At 48.7% G+C, this 21,134-nt stretch overlaps 6 protein-coding genes across 6 annotated transcripts; 4 read left to right on the top strand and 2 right to left on the bottom strand.

Annotated features, from left to right (window-relative positions):
- Positions 1 to 303: 303 nt before the first annotated feature.
- Positions 304 to 1,322, top strand: N7496_006334 (putative transcription initiation factor TFIID subunit 13; the record flags this gene model as incomplete). The annotated part of the gene is made up of 2 exons (XM_056699263.1): positions 304 to 781; positions 847 to 1,322. 2 exons carry the CDS (start codon positions 304 to 306, stop codon positions 1,320 to 1,322), a joined length of 954 nt encoding a protein of 317 aa, XP_056554676.1.
- Positions 1,323 to 1,905: 583 nt separating this feature from the next.
- Positions 1,906 to 3,219, top strand: N7496_006333 (ankyrin repeat domain-containing protein; the record flags this gene model as incomplete). The annotated part of the gene is made up of 1 exon (XM_056699262.1): positions 1,906 to 3,219. One exon carries the CDS (start codon positions 1,906 to 1,908, stop codon positions 3,217 to 3,219), a length of 1,314 nt encoding a protein of 437 aa, XP_056554675.1.
- Positions 3,220 to 6,539: 3,320 nt separating this feature from the next.
- Positions 6,540 to 7,707, bottom strand: N7496_006332 (eukaryotic translation initiation factor 3 subunit F; the record flags this gene model as incomplete). Its single annotated transcript, XM_056699261.1, has 3 exons — positions 6,540 to 6,759; positions 6,821 to 7,533; positions 7,606 to 7,707. 3 exons carry the CDS (start codon positions 7,705 to 7,707, stop codon positions 6,540 to 6,542), a joined length of 1,035 nt encoding a protein of 344 aa, XP_056554674.1.
- A 267-nt stretch (positions 7,708 to 7,974) lies between these two features.
- Positions 7,975 to 10,286, top strand: N7496_006331 (UTP25 family protein; the record flags this gene model as incomplete). The annotated part of the gene is made up of 4 exons (XM_056699260.1): positions 7,975 to 8,084; positions 8,141 to 8,675; positions 8,736 to 9,313; positions 9,371 to 10,286. 4 exons carry the CDS (start codon positions 7,975 to 7,977, stop codon positions 10,284 to 10,286), a joined length of 2,139 nt encoding a protein of 712 aa, XP_056554673.1.
- Positions 10,287 to 15,811: 5,525 nt separating this feature from the next.
- Positions 15,812 to 16,935, bottom strand: N7496_006330 (alpha/beta fold hydrolase; the record flags this gene model as incomplete). The annotated part of the gene is made up of 2 exons (XM_056699259.1): positions 15,812 to 16,651; positions 16,759 to 16,935. 2 exons carry the CDS (start codon positions 16,933 to 16,935, stop codon positions 15,812 to 15,814), a joined length of 1,017 nt encoding a protein of 338 aa, XP_056554672.1.
- A 1,244-nt stretch (positions 16,936 to 18,179) lies between these two features.
- N7496_006329 (fungal specific transcription factor domain-containing protein) lies at positions 18,180 to 20,009 on the top strand (the record flags this gene model as incomplete). Its single annotated transcript, XM_056699258.1, has 3 exons — positions 18,180 to 19,289; positions 19,345 to 19,858; positions 19,897 to 20,009. Coding segments are annotated over 3 exons (1,737 nt in total), but the record flags the coding sequence as incomplete, so codon positions are not given.
- Positions 20,010 to 21,134: the final 1,125 nt, after the last annotated feature.

Raw genomic sequence — 21,134 nt, 5'->3', positions numbered from 1 at the left:
TTCCGTGATCGCCTTGAAGAGTTGCCCTACCCATTCTGATTCCGGTCCATGATACCCGGCATTATCGAGTGCGCATAAGTGCTCGTGCAGATGATGAGCAAAATCACCAAGAGCAGTGACTGGAAATTGAAAAGGGCGGACTGAGGTGCGTCTTGCGGTTAGCTATGATGTTGTGTATCGGAGAGTACACAGTATGCTGATATGGGGTACAGAGCAGCCCTAGACAGCATTCGGCGATATTCTCTGCGGAACGGGGAGCACCAAAACTTACCATCTTGAATCAAGATTCCAGCCTCCCTCGTAATGAAATTCGACGAAGACCAGGAGCTGGACCGTGGGAAGATTGTCCAAGGACACGAGCGGTTGGCCGCAATTCAAGCCCGCATTCTGCCCGCCATGTCCGCCAGACGCACGGCCCACCTGGAACTGCGGCCTCCCCATCGCAATCAGCAACAATCGCCGCCAACTCCTCTCCCCAATCCAACCCCATCGCCCACTCCTCCTCGACAAGTACCGAAACCTCCCTCAAAACCTTCACCCTTATCCAACTCGGTCCATCTACCTATTGAACTCAGCCCGCCGTGGCCGTGGAACCCAGCGGAAACACAGATTATCCGCGCGGGCTATCGACCCGCCTTCAAACCTCCGGCTCCAGCAACATCTCCCCCCGAACCAGAAGCTACCACCTCGAAAAAACGCGCACGCAAGCCTAAGCCCGCCATGGCGGAACCTCGTGCCCGTGCCGCTCGGCACAAGGGCCAGATGAATTTCTCATCCGAGCGTAAGCTTCCCCTTCCCTCCAAGAAATCCCCATATCAAGGAAACCTAGCTAACATCTACTTCCAGTCCGCTTACTCCTACTGGCCTACGGTGATCCAAGCCCACACCCATCGTTCCCCTCCGAACCACTCCCCGAAACAGTGCGGGTCCTCGACGAAATCGTCACAGACTTCATCCTAGAACTCTGCCACGGCGCCGCGCAAGTCGCGCACCACGCGCGCCGACAAAAGATCAAGGTCGATGATTTCCGGTTCGCCCTTCGCCGGGACCCGAACAAGCTGGGTCGTGTGCAGGAGCTGCTGCGCATGGAGCGCGAGCTGAAGGAAGCGCGCAAGGCGTTCGATCAGAATGATGATCAGGTTGCTAAGGATGCGGGGAAGAAGGGAGCTGCGCCGCCGGATGATCTTGATGCGGAGAGTGTGGCGGGTACGACTACCACGGGGAAGAAGAGTAAGGGCAAGGGCAAGAGAGCCGCTGCGCCGAGGAGAGAATCTGACGCTACTGAGGAGTCGGTTCCGAAGAAAAGGAAGACTATCGGATGAAGGTGCATTGCTGAATTTTGCATTGGGTGGACACACTTCATCATTGGCGTTTTGGGTTTGATTGCTTTTCTTTTCGATCTGGAGTTACGGTGGTCAAATATCTGGACAAACAGGAAATACCCATGGATAATCTATCAATGACATTGCATTTTTGAAAAAGTGCTTTGGAAAAGTATCGATTATGTCCAAAAGTTTCAAAGCGTCAGTGATAAACGGCATCAATTAGATTTGGGCAGGTCCTCTCTCAATTTGATTTATACACTAACTTCTTATTCTGTCTGACATGCAGGGAGAACAATGATCTGGTCGGGCTGTAACACATTTGTCTACTTCTACATTCCGGGGCATGTCATACCATCCAGTCGGTGCCTTACCATGCACCCCGCTGCCTTTCGGCAAGGAGGCTCTTCCAGGAAAACCACCCCTGGCTTTTTCAGTATGAGTACTCCATTCTTCTAGGAGCTCACGTGCGCATTGGATTTCATATAGGACTAGGGGAAGCCGATACCGTGAACTCTTTGTTTCTCCAAAAGTCAAGGTACTATCTCCTGCATACAAACATTCGACTCCGGGCCCAACTACTATGCATAAACTATCAACGCCAACTTTCATTAAAAGGCTTCACTTCCAAGCCTCAAAGCCCAGAATCAGGAACCATGTGAATCACACCACAGACCTCCCTGCCTCATGTGGTATATGCGAGAAAGACACGGAATTACACGAGACATCACTCCATTCAGCAGCCCGCGCCGGCGATGAGACAATGGTAAACTTGCTCCTCGACGCAGGCGCCAATATCAATCAAAGAGATGAATCTGGAAAAACACCACTCGCACTAGCCGTCCAAGCGGGCCATAAAGCCATCGTAACGATCCTCCTGGACAGCAGCGCCAATTTCGAATCAAAAGATTACCTCAGTCGCACGCCACTCTTCTACGCGAGACACACATCTATCCTCAAACTTCTACTTGACGAAGGCGCCAACGTGGATCCACGAGATATCAACGGGCGAACCCCTCTATCAGTAGCCGCAGAGCAGGGCGACGAACAAGCGGCCACGCTCCTTCTTGATCACGGTGCAAGCCTTCACACCAGGGACGGACTGACCTGGACACCACTCTCCTGGGCCTTTGAACAAAACCAGCAAGCCATGGTAAAACTCCTAATCCGCAACGGCGCCAATCCCGAACAAGAAGATAGCTTCGGCAGAACACTTCTTCTAGTAGCAGCAGAGACAAAACGCGAATTAATGGCAAACACTCTAATAAGCCAAGGCGCTTGTCTCGAGGTCCGAGATCACGAAAATCGCACCCCGCTCCTATGGGCTGCGCACAATGAAGACGAAGAAATGGCCAAGCTTTTGATTAGCAGTGGCGCGTGCCTAGAAGCTCGTGATGAAGACGGGCGTACGGCGTTACTTGTAGCCGTGGAAGCGAGACACGTTGCTATGGCGGGCGTACTAGTCAGGTCTGGTGCTAGTCTGGATGTACAAGATGAATATGGGCGGACGCCGTTGTTATGGAGTGTTCAGTATGGTGAGCAGCAGCTGATAGAGCTGTTATTGGAGAGGGGAGCTTGCTTGGAAGTTGAAGATGGGAAGTATGGGCGGACGGCGCTTTCGTGGGCTGCTAGGAGGAATGATGTATCCGTTGCGAGGCTTTTACTTGAATATGGGGCTGATATTGAGGCGGAGGATTGTCATGGTCAGACTCCGTTGTCAGTAGCTGCGAGGGCTGGGAATGGGGATGTTGTTGCGCTTTTACTTGAGAAGGGGGCTTGTGTTGATGTCGAGGATCATTATGGTCGAATGCCGGTGCAGTGGGCTTCTATGGGTGGGTATACAGCTGTGGTGAGACTTCTTGGGGGATCAATTGATGTTAAAGCTGGGAGTGAGTAGCTAGTATGATGGTGGCCAATAACCCATGGTTCAATTAAGAATATGACTTTTAATGGCTGAAAACATTCTATAGCCAACATATGAAAGTTCATTGCGTCATTTCACCTATTCCAACAGGTTTCAAAACCTAAGCAGTGCATCGAGTTCGCCAAAGAACATCCCAGCGCCGGCATGCCTTGGATGTATTGATCTGGGTTCTTCCCAAGGCGTGATGGACTTGAATGAAGATAGAGCATCGGACGTATATATTCTCTCGTCCGTATTGTGTGTGATGTTTGATTCGTGTGATTCAGTTTTCACATCGCCAGCTCGCGTATCAAGATCGGATGGATTATTGTTGGTAGAACAGCTCTTCTTCCGATCGGGGCCCTGGTCTCTTTCTACAGAGACATCCCTCTTTCTCTGATCGTTCATGTGGAAACCCTCTGGAGGAATAAGTCGCAGTGCTTCCGAGAACATCGAATATACCGCGCTCCAACGTGGTACTTCGTGGTCGATGCCTTGAGGCAAGGGTAGATCATACTTCGGGCGGGTTGGTTCAGAGGGACTTTTAGACGGACTTTCAGGTGTGTATTTTCGAACTGGTCTGGAAATCAACGAATAGTGTCAATATTAGCATTGGGTCCCTATCGATATAGTTATGAATTAGACAGCAAATACATACCTGGCCGGTCGCTCTCTGGGTAAACAACGTTGTCCCTCCCTGAAGCAATATGTGCATTGGTGATGACTCGGACTCGTAACGCATCGCTTCTTTCTAGCATAACAAGCTTGACATGCTTGAAATGCAGCGTTCCTCGAAGGAGTGCAATTGCTGGTTGATTTGTGTACCCCGTGGGGCATTTTCAGCTTTCGCAGTTCTTTGTGGGTTGTCTCCATATTGTAGTCTGCTCTGTAGCTGCTCAAACTGAACTGAACTGGGGATAGTAATTGGGAAAGATGGGGAAAGAGAAATGAATCCAAAAATCAATCTAATTATTATTTCCGGGGAATATGTACTTGATTTTCCCACAAAAATTTAAGTTTATCTATTGGCGGGCGTAGGGCGTCTTTTCGAAGAAATAAAGTCCCCCCCCCAAGGACCGTAAATGTTGGCTGATTTTATCATTTCCAGCAAAGCTTCCGCGGGTACTCGTGGACCCGCGGCGAGATCTCATAGTTGCCGCAATCTTCCGACTTGGAAACTCACCGAGGCTTCCCCGGACTCGGCATGATTATTAACTGTGCCAACGGAGTACGGAGTCCACGGACCCCGGAGTTGGAACTTTGATTTTAGGACAGTATGTGCACGTATCTTGCGCGGACGCCACAATTGTGTGTGGAACCTATCCAGTATTCAGTGATCCGCTAGGTCGAGTTAAGTAAAGATACCGCGGGACTATAATTCATACAAGAAAGCATCTCTTCTTTTTGCATTTAATGGCTAGAGGAAGTGCATCGAACACTAAATCTGGTCAAATTTCTACTTCTGACCCTAACTACATCTCTATACGAGCACTTGAAACATGGGTCTGCTTCCAACTTTCAACAAGGCGCGCCTATCTTAGCTGTAGTGCTGTACATGTCTTATCCCACCTACTAACCGGGCTACCGCCACAGACAGAGTCACCTCATTTCGTTTTCCATTCAAAAGGTCCGGTGATAGGCTCTTTGCTCACTACCGGTCCGAGTCGATATATTCAGCCATAGGGAAGGCTATCATATTTCGCTTCCATTCACAGAAGGTCCGGCGGTAGGCCATACACTCGGTCCGACTCACTATATTCGGCCCGTCGGACCGAAAGAAAGTGCCATGGCCTAAGGGACTCTCGAACAATCTATAACATACTGAACTTCAATACCGGGCCGAAGCTGATATGAAAGAAATATTAGACGAAATAGTTCACACGGAGATAGTCCCGATTCTGAACGGGACTGAGTCTGAAAACTACCAATCGCGCACACAGGGGCGTAATTGATACGATTCCAGCCTGTATAGCGTGGCATACGGGATATCAACGATAATGACGGGGTAATTTAGCAGTACATAAATAGGATTTTGCGATAGAATCCATATAATCCTGTCCCTAGAGGCACGCTCCCTCATAGTGCATGCCAGGTAGTAAGTTTCGGAAGAAGACACCTTGAAGATTGAGACAAAAGGTCGTGACTGACAGGTACTTGGGTCAACTGGCGCTACCCCTCGTACAGCCTGTAAGTTTGACTAGCGGGGAAAGACGGGGCTCTGGGGTCCTTCTAATTCCATGCGGTGACGCCAATGCAGGGATATGGCTCCGTTGCATTATCGATGGGTGGTGAGCACGGCCTTCTTTAGGGTATGAAGATTGATGCACAGACAGCCAGTCGAAAGCTTGAGTAGAATTGAACTTATCGAGTGAATTCGACAGGAATATCAATGTTACAATTCGGTGTCTCCACACTACAAGGCAAGGAGCCTTGTCCAAACAGTGTTATACTGTACTCATCTCGCTCAGGGAGACAGTGGACCCATGATTTCTCTGATAGTGCTACGGGTCATAGGTACCCAAGCACACTAGCTAGGTAAGCTAAAAGATTAAATATACCGGAACTCATATTTTGTCCGAGTTCTGTCCTCTGGGTCCGACATAAGTACGGCACATAACTTAGGAAGGGCTTTGTCACTTCCTGGACGGAGCCCTAACCAGGATCCTTGTCCTAGACCATCATCTACTGATTTCACCGGTTTAAATCACACCCTACAGTGACCAAGACAGCTCAGGCTCTAGCATTTTTATGTCCATTTCATCATAACTAAACGCCGCGCCCAGGTAAGATGCGACTTCGTGAAACCGGGTCTAAGCAGCCCGGAAAATCCTGCCTCTCGACATGTCTTCTGCAGCAGGCTGAATCTGCTTTTCGCGCAGTACTCCACCATCTCCACCCTTTCAACGACTGATTTATATCTGAGCTATAAAGCCAGATCGACTCCGGTACGCCACAGTGCTTTTTGGACCTTTCTGACCAGGACTGTCCGAGGATATCGAGCAGCCGGCGAAAAAAAGACAGAAATGCGGGGAGGAGAAAGAGAGGGTAGATGAGGGGTGTGTTGCTCGAACTTTTTTCTGCCCTGTCTCGCAATGGGGGAAGAAGATAGGGGAGGAGGAATGGCAAAGGAGATAAGAAAGGGGGAAGAGGAGGGGGAAAATGGTAGATAGAGACAAGCAAGAAAACGAACCCAATAAGTGTCGAAAATAAGGAAGAAGAAAAAAACGAGACATAAGAAACATCAACGGATAGGGTTGTGGCTCCACGGGGAAATTTGGTCACATCATGCATCATTTCTCCATCGTTATGACCCTTTATGCGCGGGCCTCCTCGGGGGCAGCGCGCTCCTGGCGCTGCTGGCGACCACCCTTTCCACCACGCTGGTTGCGCTGGTTGCCCTCGCCAGAGGTACCGGTGGCCTCGCCGCCGCCCAGAGTGAGTTGGGCGGTTGCTAGCCGGTTGGACAGCTCCATCTGTGTGCGGATGGTGTTGGCCAAGTAAGAGACGACCAGGACGTCCTGGATGTGGTTGTTGCTGCGAGAAGTCAGTCAAAGGAGATTCAAATATCATCAGAGGCACGTGGGATGAAACGTACAAATCCCGCTCGATATCCGCGGGCTCGACCTTGGGGGCAAGAGCCAGGGCGTTCAGCAGGAACTGACCCATGGCGGTGGAGGCCGGGGCCTCCTCATCAATGACCGACTCGACATATCGCGACACGCGGTCAATCATAGCCAGAACCTCCTCAATCGCGCGCTCGAGCGCCTCAACGTCGGACATGACGCTGGTAGAGCGCTCCTCGGCATCCTTGGCGCTGGCAATGGCCTCGAGACCGCTCTTATCAGCCTCACCATATCGCAGCTCGTAGGGAACGGGAATGAAGGCGGCGCTGTCGGCAGCCCGCTCAGCGGTGACACCGACGGGGGCGGAGATGTAGGCCCGGGTCTCGAGGTCCTTGCCGGCCTCGGTGGACACGGTCAAGTGAACGGCGGGGTGAGGCCAGGTGCCGTCACCCTGGCCGCTGTAGAAGTTCTGGATCAAGGCGGAGAAAGTGTTGAGCTCGGAAGCGGTGGCGTACCAACCGACGAGAACCTCGCGCGGGTTGGCCTTCAGGTGCAGGGCGAGCATCTGCTTGTGGTATTCCATGTCGACCTCGACCTGATCCTCGGCCTCAGAGTGGCCCACGGCGAACGCGGAGCGCACCTCGACCTCACCTCCATCCTCTGATCGTGTTCCCAGCAGGGTACCGATGACACGTTCCTGGTCGGCGTTGCGGCGCAGCGAGTGGTCGAGAATAGAGAAGATAGCCTATATCAAAGCGAGAAAAGACGTTAGAGACGACCTTTAAGTGCTAGATATATGATCGCCCTTTGATCGTACCTGCGGCTGGATGACCACGTTAAGAGGGGCAGTAGTCGGAGCGGTCCCCACAGAGACGGGGCCCAAAGGACGGGCGAGGTGCAGGAAGGAGTCTTCGGCCATGGTGAAATTAGGAGAGGGGAAGGGGGGGAGGGGGAGGTTTAGGGATTGGAGGTGATGAGAGGCTAAGACTCTCCAAAGCAGACTCGACTTCTTCGGAGGGACAATTTTTCCAGCGAAGAAAGTGGAGAGCCCGCGCTGAGGCCGATTCTCTCTTTGTGTGTGGGAATTTTCGCGCTAAGATAAGATAAGCCGCCGCCCAACTTTTTGCTTTGGAACCCGCTACGAAAAAAGAGAACTCCGCACGTTCAACTCAATTATCACTATACAATGGCTCCTCCACGAGGAAGAGGACGAGGTGGTCGTGCAATGAGGGGCAGGAGAGGTCGCACGACAGGCAGAAGAAATGATTTTGCTGCGTCGCGACTCCGGGAAGTGGAGTTAGTACACCCGTGGAGAGCTGCGCAATGGAGAATGGAAGCTAACCACGATACAGTTCGGATGAATCTTCTGGTGAAGATGCGCCCAGTGATCATGGAATGGATGATATGGACATGGGCGACGATACTATGATGGATGATGCTTCGTCTAGCAGCGACGAAGAGGAGAATGCTGGTCGCCCATACAACGAACTACTCGAACTACTGCACGCCAACTCCGACTCGAAGGGTCCAGCTCGGAAGAAGAGAAAGCTTGCGAGTGATGAGGCTGCGGAGGAAGCCCCCAGAACTATTGTTGAGGAAGAGGACGAACAGGCCGACGATGCGTTACAAGAACAAGCTCCCTCCGATGATGAGGAAGAGGCGCAAGAAGCCGATGACGACGATGATGAGGTTGTCGGACCTTTCGAGAAGCACTTCAATGTTGTTTCAGGAGATGACCTTTCCAACAAGATTCAATCTATCGATTCCAATAAGTGGACGTCGGTGAAGAAGGAGATAGACGGGCTGCGAGTGGTGCAATCCATTCCTGAAGTGGGAGACTCCAAGGCATCACTACTTCCGGCCATGAAGAGCACGGCCAACTTGAAGGTAAGCTTTGTTCTAACCATCGCGAAATTTATATCACCTGCTAAAGATAACGAAATAAAGCTCAAGAACAAGCTGAAGCCTCGTGCCGCGGAGCTTCTCCCTACCATCAACGGCGCTGCCCAACAGGTCGCTCCATATGTATTCGACTACCAGGACATTCTCTACGGCGCGCGTACTGCATCTATCGCGGATGACATGCGCGATATCATGGCCCTTCACGCTGTCAACCACATTATCAAGACCCGAGACCAGGTGCTTAAGAACAACGCCCGCCTAGCAAAGGATCCAGACACCGATGTCGAGTGCCGTGACCAGGGCTTCACTCGTCCCAAGGTCCTATACATTCTTCCGACTCGCCAAGCATGCGTACGTGCTGTCAATGCGATTACCCAGTTCTACCAAGTCGAACAGCAGGAGAACAAAAAGCGATTTACCGATACTTTCTCCGGCCCCGATGATGCGGGATGGGAGAACAAGCCCGAGGACTTCCGTGACCTGTTTGGTGGCAATGACGATGATATGTTCCGACTAGGACTGAAGTTTACGCGCAAGACCGTCAAATACTTTGCGCAGTTTTACAGCTCTGATATTATCCTTTGCAGTCCACTTGGTCTGCGGACAATCATGGACCAGTCTGAGTAAGTGCCACTCTTGCAATGAATCTGACCAAACACGCCTGATTAACCCTATTACAGCGAGAAAAAGCGAGACCACGACTTCCTCTCCTCAATTGAAATCGTCCTTGTTGACCATGCCGACGCCCTTCTCATGCAAGTCTGGGACAACGTCCCCTACATCTTCAAGCACCTCAACCTCCAACCCAAGGAAGCGCACGGGTGCGACTTCAGTCGTGTGCGCAATTGGTACCTTGACAACCACGCGCGTTACCTACGACAGACCATTGTGTTGACCTCTCACATCACCCCCGAGATCAACTCGCTTTTCTCAACACAGATGCAAAATGTCTCCGGCCGCATCAAATTCACACCAACCTACGCCGGCGCCATCACCGAGCTTCCGCTCCCAGTCTCCGTCAAGCAGACCTTCTCACGGATCGACAGTCTTTCTCCTGCCAAAGACCCCGACGCCCGATTCAAGCATTTCACATCGACGGTCCTTTCTACGCTGGTCAAGAACATTGCCAACGGCCGTAGCAAGGGAGGCGCCGGCACGATCATCTTCATCCCCTCATATTTGGACTTTGTTCGCGTTCGAAACCACTTTGCTCAATCTGCGCAAACAACAAACGTCTCCTTTGGCGCGATCTCCGAGTACACCGAGGCACGGGAAGTTAGCCGGGCTCGCAGTTACTTCATGAGCGGCCGCTATTCGGTACTTTTGTATACCGAGCGTGCGCATCATTTCCGCCGGTACCAGATTCGGGGTGTTCGTCGGGTGATTATGTACGGTTTGCCCGAGAACCCAACGTTCTATGGGGAGATTGTAGGATTCCTCGGACTGGACCCTGCTGCTGTTGTTGAGGCTGCAGAGGGTGGCGTTCGGGCCTTATTCTCCAAGTGGGATGCGCTTAAGCTGGAGCGTGTTGTTGGAACTTCCCGGGTTGGAAATATGTTGCGGGAGAAGGGAGGTGATACCTTTACTTTTGTATAAAACAGTTTTTGGAGAAGATCGTCATGTATATACTCAATTGTGCCATCAAAATTTTCATCAATGGGGCGTTCCTGGTGCAAATGGATTCTTTGCACCATGACCTGCTATATGACAAGAGTTCGCAGTGAAAGTCGGACTCGCCATACTCTCCGTAGCCATGTGCTCCGCTCGATACATCTTATAAACAAGATCTAGGAGTGGTAAGGGGTCAGTGGGTCTTTCGTAATATAACCCCATAACATCCATATATTGATAAGTATATATCTTAAAGTATCTCTCATTTAAGAGTGCTCCTTAGTCTTCGAGGGTGCGCGTACCTAGCCGCACTATTTACTCTAAAAGGTTTACAGAAACCATTCTCCCTACTCCCGCAGTCTATGCCTCTATACACCCTAAACAGATAAAGACATTATTTCTCTTCAAAATGTACGGAGTACTCGATATAACTAACCTAAACAATAATTTAAGGCAGGCTTATATACCTACATGAACCCTTAAATTCATAAATTTACGTTCGTCCACACTCTATAGGTTATCCTACGTACCCTAAGTACTTCTCGTAGCGTACGCTATAGCCTTATCCTCCGCTTTATCGCTCCTTATTGCACAAGAGTAGGCTAGTGCAATATATATACGCCATGAATTATCTAGTTACCTATTCGATCGCTATTTGATCCATATATAGATTTAATTTTTATATATTACAGTAGGTAACTCGTAGTACCTTCGCCGGTCGGTTGCAAAATCAGAATTGACGGGTCGTACCGATCCGTAGTAAAAAAAAACTCTACTACTATAGGTTATTCAATATCAATAACTACTAGCGCTATCGTGCCGTACAAAGCTGTCAACATGTGGATGTTGTGGGGTCACATGACGAAGGACCCACTCATATAACCCCTCTCTGCATATAGATCTTCCTCTAAAAGATCTACCAGATTGATCCTCAACGATCTCGCTTACAATTACCTACCTAGGCAGGAGACTATCTAACACTCCAATACTCTTTGCTTTCTCATGTGATCTTTTACCATGTTTCCAAGATATAAATACTGCCCTGTTTCCTAGCTAAATTGAATTAAGTTTATCATCCGTTTTGATCTGTTGTGAATGAACTACTTGCAGGGTAGTTGATCTGTTAACTAGGTAGGAGAGCGAAGCACCAAGTCAGATTGTCACAGAGACTGTTTCTTGAGGAAGGAAAATCCCACTTCCTCAAGCATCGATTTAAATACATCATTTTTGTGCAAACAAGAATCAAACACGATTTGGGGAGGAAACCTCGACGATAGGCCACCGTATAGCCAGCGCATCGCCCATGTAGTGGCCGCAGGTTGTATGCTGTGTAACTGTTTTCGAATCGTTATCGCCGGGTCACCGGCTGACCGCTGGTTAGCCGCCGCCTTGACAGAATCCGCGGACGTCGGTGCCTAAGGCTCCAATATCAATATAGAGATGGCCTCATTGAGTATCATAACATGATCTCTCTTCTAGATCGGTGGTACTCTTCCACAATCGTGGTACTTCTTCTTCTACATAAGAAGTGCGCACGACCGATAGACTCACAACCGTGTATTCAGACACTACATTGAGTATTTACCAATCCTTATACACACTATCGTCTTGTGTGTATAACCACGACTTTATGGTCACCGCCTAAAGTCCGACAAGTACCTAGGTCGTTTTCCTAGGACTTTCTAATAACTAATAATACTTCTAGGTGTAGAAGGAAGCTTTTTGTATATAAAGGGCTAAAGTAGGACTTAATTCAATCTAACTAGGCCAATATGCTGTTTACAAAAAGCTTAAGGAGAAGAAGTTCATCCCGCGCGTTCCCCACGTTAACATGCCAAGGTCTCGTGATACACGTGACCTATATCGGGCACTGGCCCGTGACAATCGCGATCTTATTAATAAGGGTGATCGTGTTTAAGACCCCGATTAGCTTAGTAGCGTATATTAACTATCGGTCTATTAGGCCTACCTAGGTTTATAGGCTTTCGGCTACTACTAGTGAGTTCTTGTTAAATCCTATAGCTACTGCGCGAGATAACTATAGTATCCCGAGGCGTCTAAGTAGACGATAACGTCCGACTTAGACCGTACGGCTTTCGCCCGCTCTATCGCGGTCTCTCTATCGGGTTCGATCTTAATATTCGAGAAAGCCTTAGTTCGCTACGGAGGAAGTAGGGTTAGATCGATTATTTCTAGTACGTATAACCTCTCTAAGGATAGTATTTTTAGGCTTCCGCAAGTAGGAACCGCGCGGACGTCCCGATATTATTCCGTCGTCTCTAGGCGCGACGTAAGGTATCCTATATCGGATATTTCCGTAGTAGCGCATGGAGTTTAGCGATAGTGGTTTAGGCGCAATAGCATAGGCGAAGATGGGTTAGCAGTATATATGCTTCGACTTCGAGCGTGGATGTTACCGCGGTCCGGAAGGCAGACAGAATCCGGATAAGCGCTGCCCATTGCACCGTGCGTAGGTATCGAAGGTGCGTTTTATCCCGAAGCGGGCCATACCAGACAGTCGACGCGTATTCGACGATCGGTACGACACACGCTTCATATAGTTAGCGCATTTGCTCCGGGCGGAGCTATCGCAGTCCTCCCAGTGCAATGTTGACTTTAGTGGCTCGCTTGACCACCTGCTGCACGTATTCTTTCTATCGTAGCTCTTGGTCGAAGATCACACCTAGAAGCTTAGGGGTTATTGACGGTGTGATGGTTATACCGTTCATAGTTATCTACCCTTGGCATTGTTCGCTTCTCTTCCTGGTGATGTGGATGAGTTTCGTCTTTTCCGCTAAGAAGCTGGACCCCGTCTTCCGAGCCCTTATTTCGATCCGTGGTATTGCGTATAGAGTAGCTGCTGCGAGAATAGATTTGATGCGACCATTTTAAGATCATCAAGGGCTAATAGAATTTTTCCCTCCTGACTGGCTAATTTCTGCGAGGATTCAGAGCGAATTGGTGGCATGGTAGTTGGTTGAAGTTGGTTTGTAGGTAGGAAGACGCGATTTTGGATGGGTTGGCCCGCTCAATCGGGTGGCCCGGTCATGCGGGAATTACGTTAGTGTGGGGTCCGTTTCGCTGACCTAATATTTCGCGGGGCTTCTCATTAGTTACTGTAGGCGGGCGGTCCAGCTGGATAATTCAAATGCGATGTTCCTCCAGGGTGACAACCTCCCATAAGAACTACTGCGTATCGGGGATATATCCAGGTGGTTGAAGAAGATTCCCCGACCCAACCTAACCGAGCCTCTCTCATCACCATGGCGCAGATTTCTCGTCAGCGGAAAGCCAGATCAAAGAGCGACTCGGATACAGCCAGTCTGTTGGGCTACAAAACCATTGTGCAACCCTCTCTAAAGAAAAGAAAATTGGGCGCCATCTACGCCGGACCAGCAGGGGCAGGGCATCCCGCCAAAGCAACTGCAGATCGTTTCGACTCCGTCACGTGGTATATTAGGATTTGGCGGAACAGAAAGAGGCGATCCGCCAGGATTGGATAAGCCGACTCCCCCCCGAGCCCCTCGCGTGTCCTCGCCCGGTGGGGTATGGAAGTCAATTTGACCTAACGCGGGATTTTTCGGGGGAAATTTGTTTTGGGGTTTGGTTGAGTGAGATGTGGTTGGCAAATTAGGTTTGTTCCTGACATTGATGCGATTTGCGCGTTGTCGAGTGCGTTAAGGAGTTACAGCGCGTCTCTCACGGCAATTTTCATGTATACGTCGCCCTGATCGCCAGTGGTGGGAGATTATCAGTCCCTCGAAGCACTCAGAGCGTACCCATTTCACGGGTATATGGGGCCACGCCTACGGCATACCTGCGAATTTGGGTTGGAGGTCTTATCGGAACTGAATACATACCCTGCGAGTAAATATCGACTCCCCGAACGGAGTCTGTTAAAAATATGTCCGGAACACTGCAACCTCAAAAGCCGACAACGATAAGCAGGTATGGCGACAACTGCTTTCTCTTAAAAAGATGGTAATAATCAGGTTCAACAACAAAACGAGGCCATATAGTTACTTGATTTCCAACTGTGCCTACCTGCGAGCAGAAAACTTGCCTCGGGGGATGCTTCGGTGGTGAACCAGGAATATGACTGATCACTAGAGACGATAACTAACATTACTAAGTTACTAGTGAATGGCACCGTATAGCAGCAGTAACGAGTCTATTGGAAGTACGGCGGGAAACGGCCCAAATCAGGGATTGTCGGAGTCGGGGTCAGACATGACCCTTGATGTCAAACGGCACCTTGGGGAAGCCTAGGAGCCCACCCTCAGCTGTCCGACACTAGTCACCACTCATCGGGCGACTCCATTGGACCACCATCGGGGCAGCCGGAAAGAAATTTACTACCGTCAAAATCAACATTGCTCCAAAGAGATGGATCGTTCATATCACCAATGCAAAATATCCAGCCGTAGTGTTCACGGGTCTCGGGTTGATCACGCAATCATAATCGCACTGAGCGTTTCCGACGCGCCAGAAACCATTGCTTCTGATATCGCTCTCTCGTAAGAAAAGTATCCGAACGCTAGAACCTCTAGCCTGGGTAACCCATTCGGCCCGAACGCCCAGTCCACAAAGTCCAGGATTTCTTTGATCTCAGCTGATTCCGTGCTGAAGTCTCCGACCCATCTGACCCGTCCGATAGCCCCGTTCGCAGAGACTCGATAGATTGTTCTTCCCAGAGACTCGCAAAGTACTTCGAAGACCGACATAGCTGGCCTCGTGCAAGTTGTCTATATTACATCCACTGGTAGCAATCCATTCACTTCCTGAAGGACCGTTGCCACGGATCTAGATAGAAGGGTCGAATAACCTCTATATCGGATAAGTACTATATGGTACATACTTCGCTATAATCTTAAATAGGACCAGAAGGTGTGATCTTTCTATAAGGTGTGATAGGTAATTTAATAATTCGTGATACGTGCTCGAAGGCGTATCGTAGTCGGTTTAATCCCTATCTCTACCTCGGCGATAGCGAGGGACGTAAGACGGGCCTCCCTAGACCTTCGAATAGCCGTCCGATTCCGAGGGAAATACTAGAGTCCTATCTTATGGACTACCACGCGGATGCAATATAGTCGGTTTTGGAAGAAACTATAGAGACGAACAGCTAGCAATTTTGGATACACAAACCGGTCACATCACCGAATATCTGGCGTCTACCTACCAGATCTTCGCGCGCCCGAAAGAGTGGGGGTGCAGGATGGAAGTTGGGGACGTAGGGTTCAACCACATCGTCCGAGCTCAGTCGGAGAAAAGGAGTCGAGACCATGATGTGAGTTCAGATTCCGCGTTAGACTGGTGATTGCCGCTTCTCCCCTGTATTAGCTCTCGCTGGTAGACATCGCCACGGTGCAAATGACAAATGCCGGACTGCAGGAACCTTCGTATACCATAAACAACGCTTGAACTTTCGAAAAATAATTCACATGAGGTGAACAGATATCCAACATTCCTAGATTTACATCCCCGAATAGTATAGATCCAATCATCTTTCAAACAAGTGTCACCTGGTTCGTCAAAAAAGACAAGTCCACACTGGGGATACCCTGGGAATCCTCTCCAAAGAACTTCAACACCCGATCAGCAACCCATACAGGATTTTCATCCAGTACCCAATGGCCTGCCTTTGGCACTACATCAACTTGGAGGTCACTGGACACCGGCCCAAAGATTTGCTGCAACACAGCCTCCGGCGCAAAACTAGCCTCGCCTCCAAGAGCCAACGCCGGCATTGCCAACGGGTTGGCACCAAGTGATGCGTTGAAGAATGAAGCATCTTGGGTCACTGTCGATACCGAGAATATGTTAAGCATGCTTCGCAGGAATCCTGGTTTCGATATAGACGTTGCGTAGCGATTCAAATGGGCCAGACTAATGGCTTCGTTGCCAGAGTATGAAGCGTGCCAGAAGTACCACGCCAGCATCTCCTTCTCACGGCCTTGGATAAAGTATTGTGCTGCGTCTGGGACACTGAAGAAGCCTAGCTGCCAATTCTTGTACAAGTCCCAGCCGATGCCACCGCCTGAGCTAGGAGTCCAGAACTCCTCATATCCAAAGCCAGGTAAGGCATACTCGGAGAAGACGATTCTCTTCGCGTAAGAAGGATATTTAGCGGCAAACGCCGCTGCAATTCCAGATCCCTTATCGTGAGAGAAGATGTAGGCTTCGTTGATGTGCAGGAAGTCTAGTACTTTTTTGAAGTCATCGGCGTGTGCAGAGGCGGTATAGTTGCCGTCTGCTGGAATTGAAGAGTCGCCGGCGCCACGGTTGTCGGCGCAAATCACGGAGTAATTTTTGGCGGCCAGAATGGGGGCGACGGTAGAGTAGGAGAGCTGGAAGAGAGCGAAGAGTTAGCATAGACGAGCATTGCCTGGGAAAATTTGTCCAGGCCGTAGTGATGGCAACACCGGCGTTAGGAGATGATAACGTCGTAGCTTACACTATGTTGAGGGTTTCCATGGATTAGAAGGACAGGAGGTCCAGTGCCGTAATAGCGCAGGTGAATGCTAACATCGTCATTTACTTGAACGCGTTGATGAGGCCATGAGTCCCAGGAAGGAATGTCTGCGACGCAGATGCAGGCAAGCTGGAGGATTGAGAGAAGAATACCGCGCATTTTCTTTTCCTTTACCACTGACAAGACCGAGGACACTGTTCAGAATGGAAATTTTAGCGACACATACTAGAAGCAAAGCGAGTTTTTAAAATTATGTCCTGATCGTTTTATATTAATCTTCATGTCAATTTAGGCCGTTGTAGGTTTGACGGTGCCACGATATTATGTCAATTCGCTTTTCGGCGTTTAACTAACTAGTTAACTATGAGGTCCAGCTTAATAATGCGAAAAATTCGGGATGTTATGAGAAGCGAGGCTTCCCGATTTTCAAGCATAATTAGACCTCAAAGCTCGTCCATAGACGGGCCTACCCCGCTGGATACGACATCATCGACCATACTTTTGACTTCTTTTTGTACGACATTATCATTGATATCTAGTCACCACAAAATCAACCGTGGGAGCTAAGCGAAGAAAACCGCTCGTCTGGCACGATCTTACTAAGGGTCGGCCGTCGGTCCTCTTTTAAAGGCCGGAACCCCGACGGCTGGTCCAGTTCTCTTGACGGGCAGTTAGGGCCCTAGCCAGTCAAGTGAATGGTTGCTTGCTTCACTTCCATTGTCCTATGATCTAGCTATCTACGATCCAGGAATCGGCCATGGATCCATAAATTGCGTTGAGTTTGATTGGTGATTTTCAACTGGTACGTGCTCGACATCGGTCGTGCGGAATCGATGTCTATCCGAGTACAAACTCTCTTCTCCCTTGTTACTGCGTATCGTTCGGTTGCCCGAAGCTGTATTTGCCACTCGCACTTATAAAACTCAACAGCAAGACCTGTGGTGGCGGGGAAATAATAACTTATCATAACGTTGGTGTACGTGTGGATTATCTTTGCCTCGAAATTAACCAATCTAATCGACCCTCGATGAGAACAGGATGGCCACACTACCTATTGCTTCGGCCCGTGTTACCATGTTGCTGCAGGGTGGCAGTAAAAAGGGGTCACAGCACGTGCAAGCCGCGTGTGATCGATGTAAATTGAACAAGGCAAAGGTAAGATAGCTCCTAAAAGATCTATAGTGAGTTATAGCTCAATATATAGCAGTGTGATGGAGAGAAGCCCTGTGGTCGCTGTCGGATACGAACAGCGATATGCATCTATGGCAGTCGAAAACACCTGCAAAAAAATTCGGTTCCAAATGGGTAAGACTTCATACACTGGAATTTTGGAATTGGTCATCTCATTGACTCATTCTTTTTCCAGATATGCCGAAATTCTGGAACAGGACCAAGCTTTGTCGATGAAGGGAATTCGTGAACTATACGGCCTTTCAATCAGAGGTGAAAGCTGGCCTGGAGAGTTATTGAACAACACGGACAAAGAACAGAAAACACAAGAAAGTCCAACGGAGCAAGAACCGACCAATACCCAATCCTCAAACGAATGGTTCTGGAAAGGCACAGCAAACGACTCTAATGACTGCAATGCCGCTCCCGGAACAGCGGACATAACATGTGGAGATTATAGCGTCTTTACATCTTTGACTGCTACGCCAGATCAGCCCTCATTATTCAACAACTACCCTGGAAGCCACACCTCATTTCATGCAACCAGTCCTATAAGTCCTTCATTACAAGAAGTAGTTGACTCGGCTACCTTTGCAGAAGGCTCGACATTATGCACCAACAATGACGCTGTAGTCTACAGCCACGATAGCAACAACTTTTACCAATATAATTCTGGGACGAACTTATTCCCGTATGATGAATGGACAGCCGAATCCACGTTTGGGCTAGATGATTATACGCTCACAATCCCTAGATTTGGTGAAGTCTCACACACTTCTGAGGCGAAACAAGTTTACATCCATGCCTATTTCTTGTACTACCACAAAACAAATCCTTTCATCCACGAAGAGACGTTCAAACTGCATCTGTCCACGCAATTTCTACCCGAAACGGAAGAAGAATCGTGGCATGTCCTTCAAAATTCGGTTCTTGCTATGGGAGCGTGGTGTATACATGATGGCTGTTCGAACACGGACATATTATACTATGAGAGAGCCAAGCGGTTGTTCCTGGATATATCCTCGCTTGGAAGCGACAACATCATGGTTGTGCAAGCACTCCTCCTCCTTAGTGACTACGCCCAGAAACGAGGCAAGATTGACACTGCATATCACTACCTTAAGGAGACTGTCAGGGTTGCTCTTTATATAGGCCTTCATAAGGAGAAGGATGATGAACTTTCCGTCGTTGAAACAGCCTCAATAGACCAGGAAATACGCAGAAGACTCTGGTGGAGTATATATAACCATGACAGCTACATAGCCATGAGAAATGGTCGGCAACCTTGTCTTCGTCATTACAGCGAGACTGATGTTAAGCTTCCACTGAATGTTGATAACCAGGTAAGAACTCCGCACCCGAATACACAATATGGTCTGATAAATCACCGTTCCATAGATCCTTACTCCCGGCACCAGATTCCTTGTATCAGAAACCGACTGGCCAACGCTATATTCCGGTCTAATTGCCTATGCTAGGTTCAATCTTTTGGCAAATTCCGTATATCAACGCATTGCATCACAGCCGGCCTTATCAGCAATGGAGACCATCAACCTACAGACTGAAATTGATGATCATTACGCGAACATCCCACTATATCTCAAAACAGACGATACGGTTTCTCAACAAGAATGGCTTTTGCAAGCTCGCAGTAGACTTCTGTGGGGTTACAAATATCTCCAAGTTCTTACATGTCGACCATTCTTAGTCAGAAAGGCAGGACACAAAGAACAGAAGGAAAAGCTACAATCAGAGTCGGAATCTCGGTTGCTTGCCGCATGTCGAGCTCGGTGTATCCTTAATTCGGCGGAAATCATCGACTCAATGAACGACTACATGAGTACGAGTATGGCCAGCAGACTGGATGCTTGGTATATGGTGTATGATATACTTCTTTCGATCTTACGCGACAGTAATACTTTCAATCAGAGCTGTGGGGCTAACAACCAGTTAGGTATCTTCTTTTTCAAGCGTCCATCACACCAATCACATTGATCCGAACGCAGCCTCAAAGCGCCGACGCAGTATTCTGGTGGCAGGATCTCGAAAATGCGAAGCGTGTCTTGTCAGCTATTTCAAAGATTGATAATTCAATGGGCACCGATAGCTTGGAGGCTATTAAGGTACTCAGCCTTTCAATTAAAAGGGAGAGGGGTATGCTATAGAACTATATCTATTTAAGATAAAATATTAAGTATATATAATCTAAATAGTGTTTCTAGACTGCGGGTATGGTACAGGACAATTACTCTTAGCAGTAGCAGAGATATACTGTATATATATAAATCTGAAACGTCAAAATTACGCTGTATTTTATGGTAAAGTATTAAAATAATAGTCTGAAAAGTCTAAAATCTATATATGCTCTTCCTATACCTTAAGAAATGCATATCCTAAAATTTTAACAGAAAAAAACCCTGGTGGTTGAAATATAGATGAATTAATATTCAGCATCTTGTCTGGTGTTTTGGGGTGGCCGGTCACTTTCCCATAGAAGAGCAATTCAAAATCGATTATCTTAACCAACACCTATCAATTTAACTAGATATAGCGACTTTTATATGTATTAATCCTATGGCCAATCTCCCTACACCCACTATACCTAGGTGGTGCCCTCTTTGCTAGCATAATTAGCTAACTAGGCAATTCAACCTCTATATACGAATCTACCCTATCATCTTCCTCTGGCTGGTCTAGCTACTTAGCTAGCTATATAGCTGTTACGCGGAGCCGACTGGTCACAGTGAGTTGGTGCGGATAGGGCGATAGTTACCTAGGTTGTTATAGTAAGTGAGTACTATAACGATATGTGCTGGTGCAGCTGGTTCCGGCCCTCTCGGCACAACTTCGAATTCCAAGCGTATCTCTCAATCGTACCGTTGCCTCGCGAGGCCTTACTGCGGGTTGGATCCTGTTGAGTGTCTTGCAGAATGTGCCAGAAGTGCGCGCCAAGTAAGTCAATCACTAAGTGTTACCACTGAGTGAATCCCCTACTTGTGGGTTGGGTTGTCTTGAAGGTGAACTGTGAAGTGAAGTACTAAAGGTAGTAACCAAGTAACAATGTGCAATTGATCGCGAAGAACTAAATACATGATGCGAAAGGAGTGTCCTTATATATCTAGTCCTTCTGTGGGGTAGATGGCCCCTAAGGAGTATATCCTACTCCTTGGAGTATATCGACTCCCTGG

This window comes from Penicillium cataractarum, assembly GCF_028827025.1.
Source record: "Penicillium cataractarum strain IBT 29864 chromosome Unknown utg000005l, whole genome shotgun sequence".
NCBI classification, from domain to species: domain Eukaryota; kingdom Fungi; phylum Ascomycota; class Eurotiomycetes; order Eurotiales; family Aspergillaceae; genus Penicillium; species Penicillium cataractarum.
Note: the sequence above shows the minus strand (reverse complement) of the source record. Positions and strands in the feature narration are given on the sequence as shown.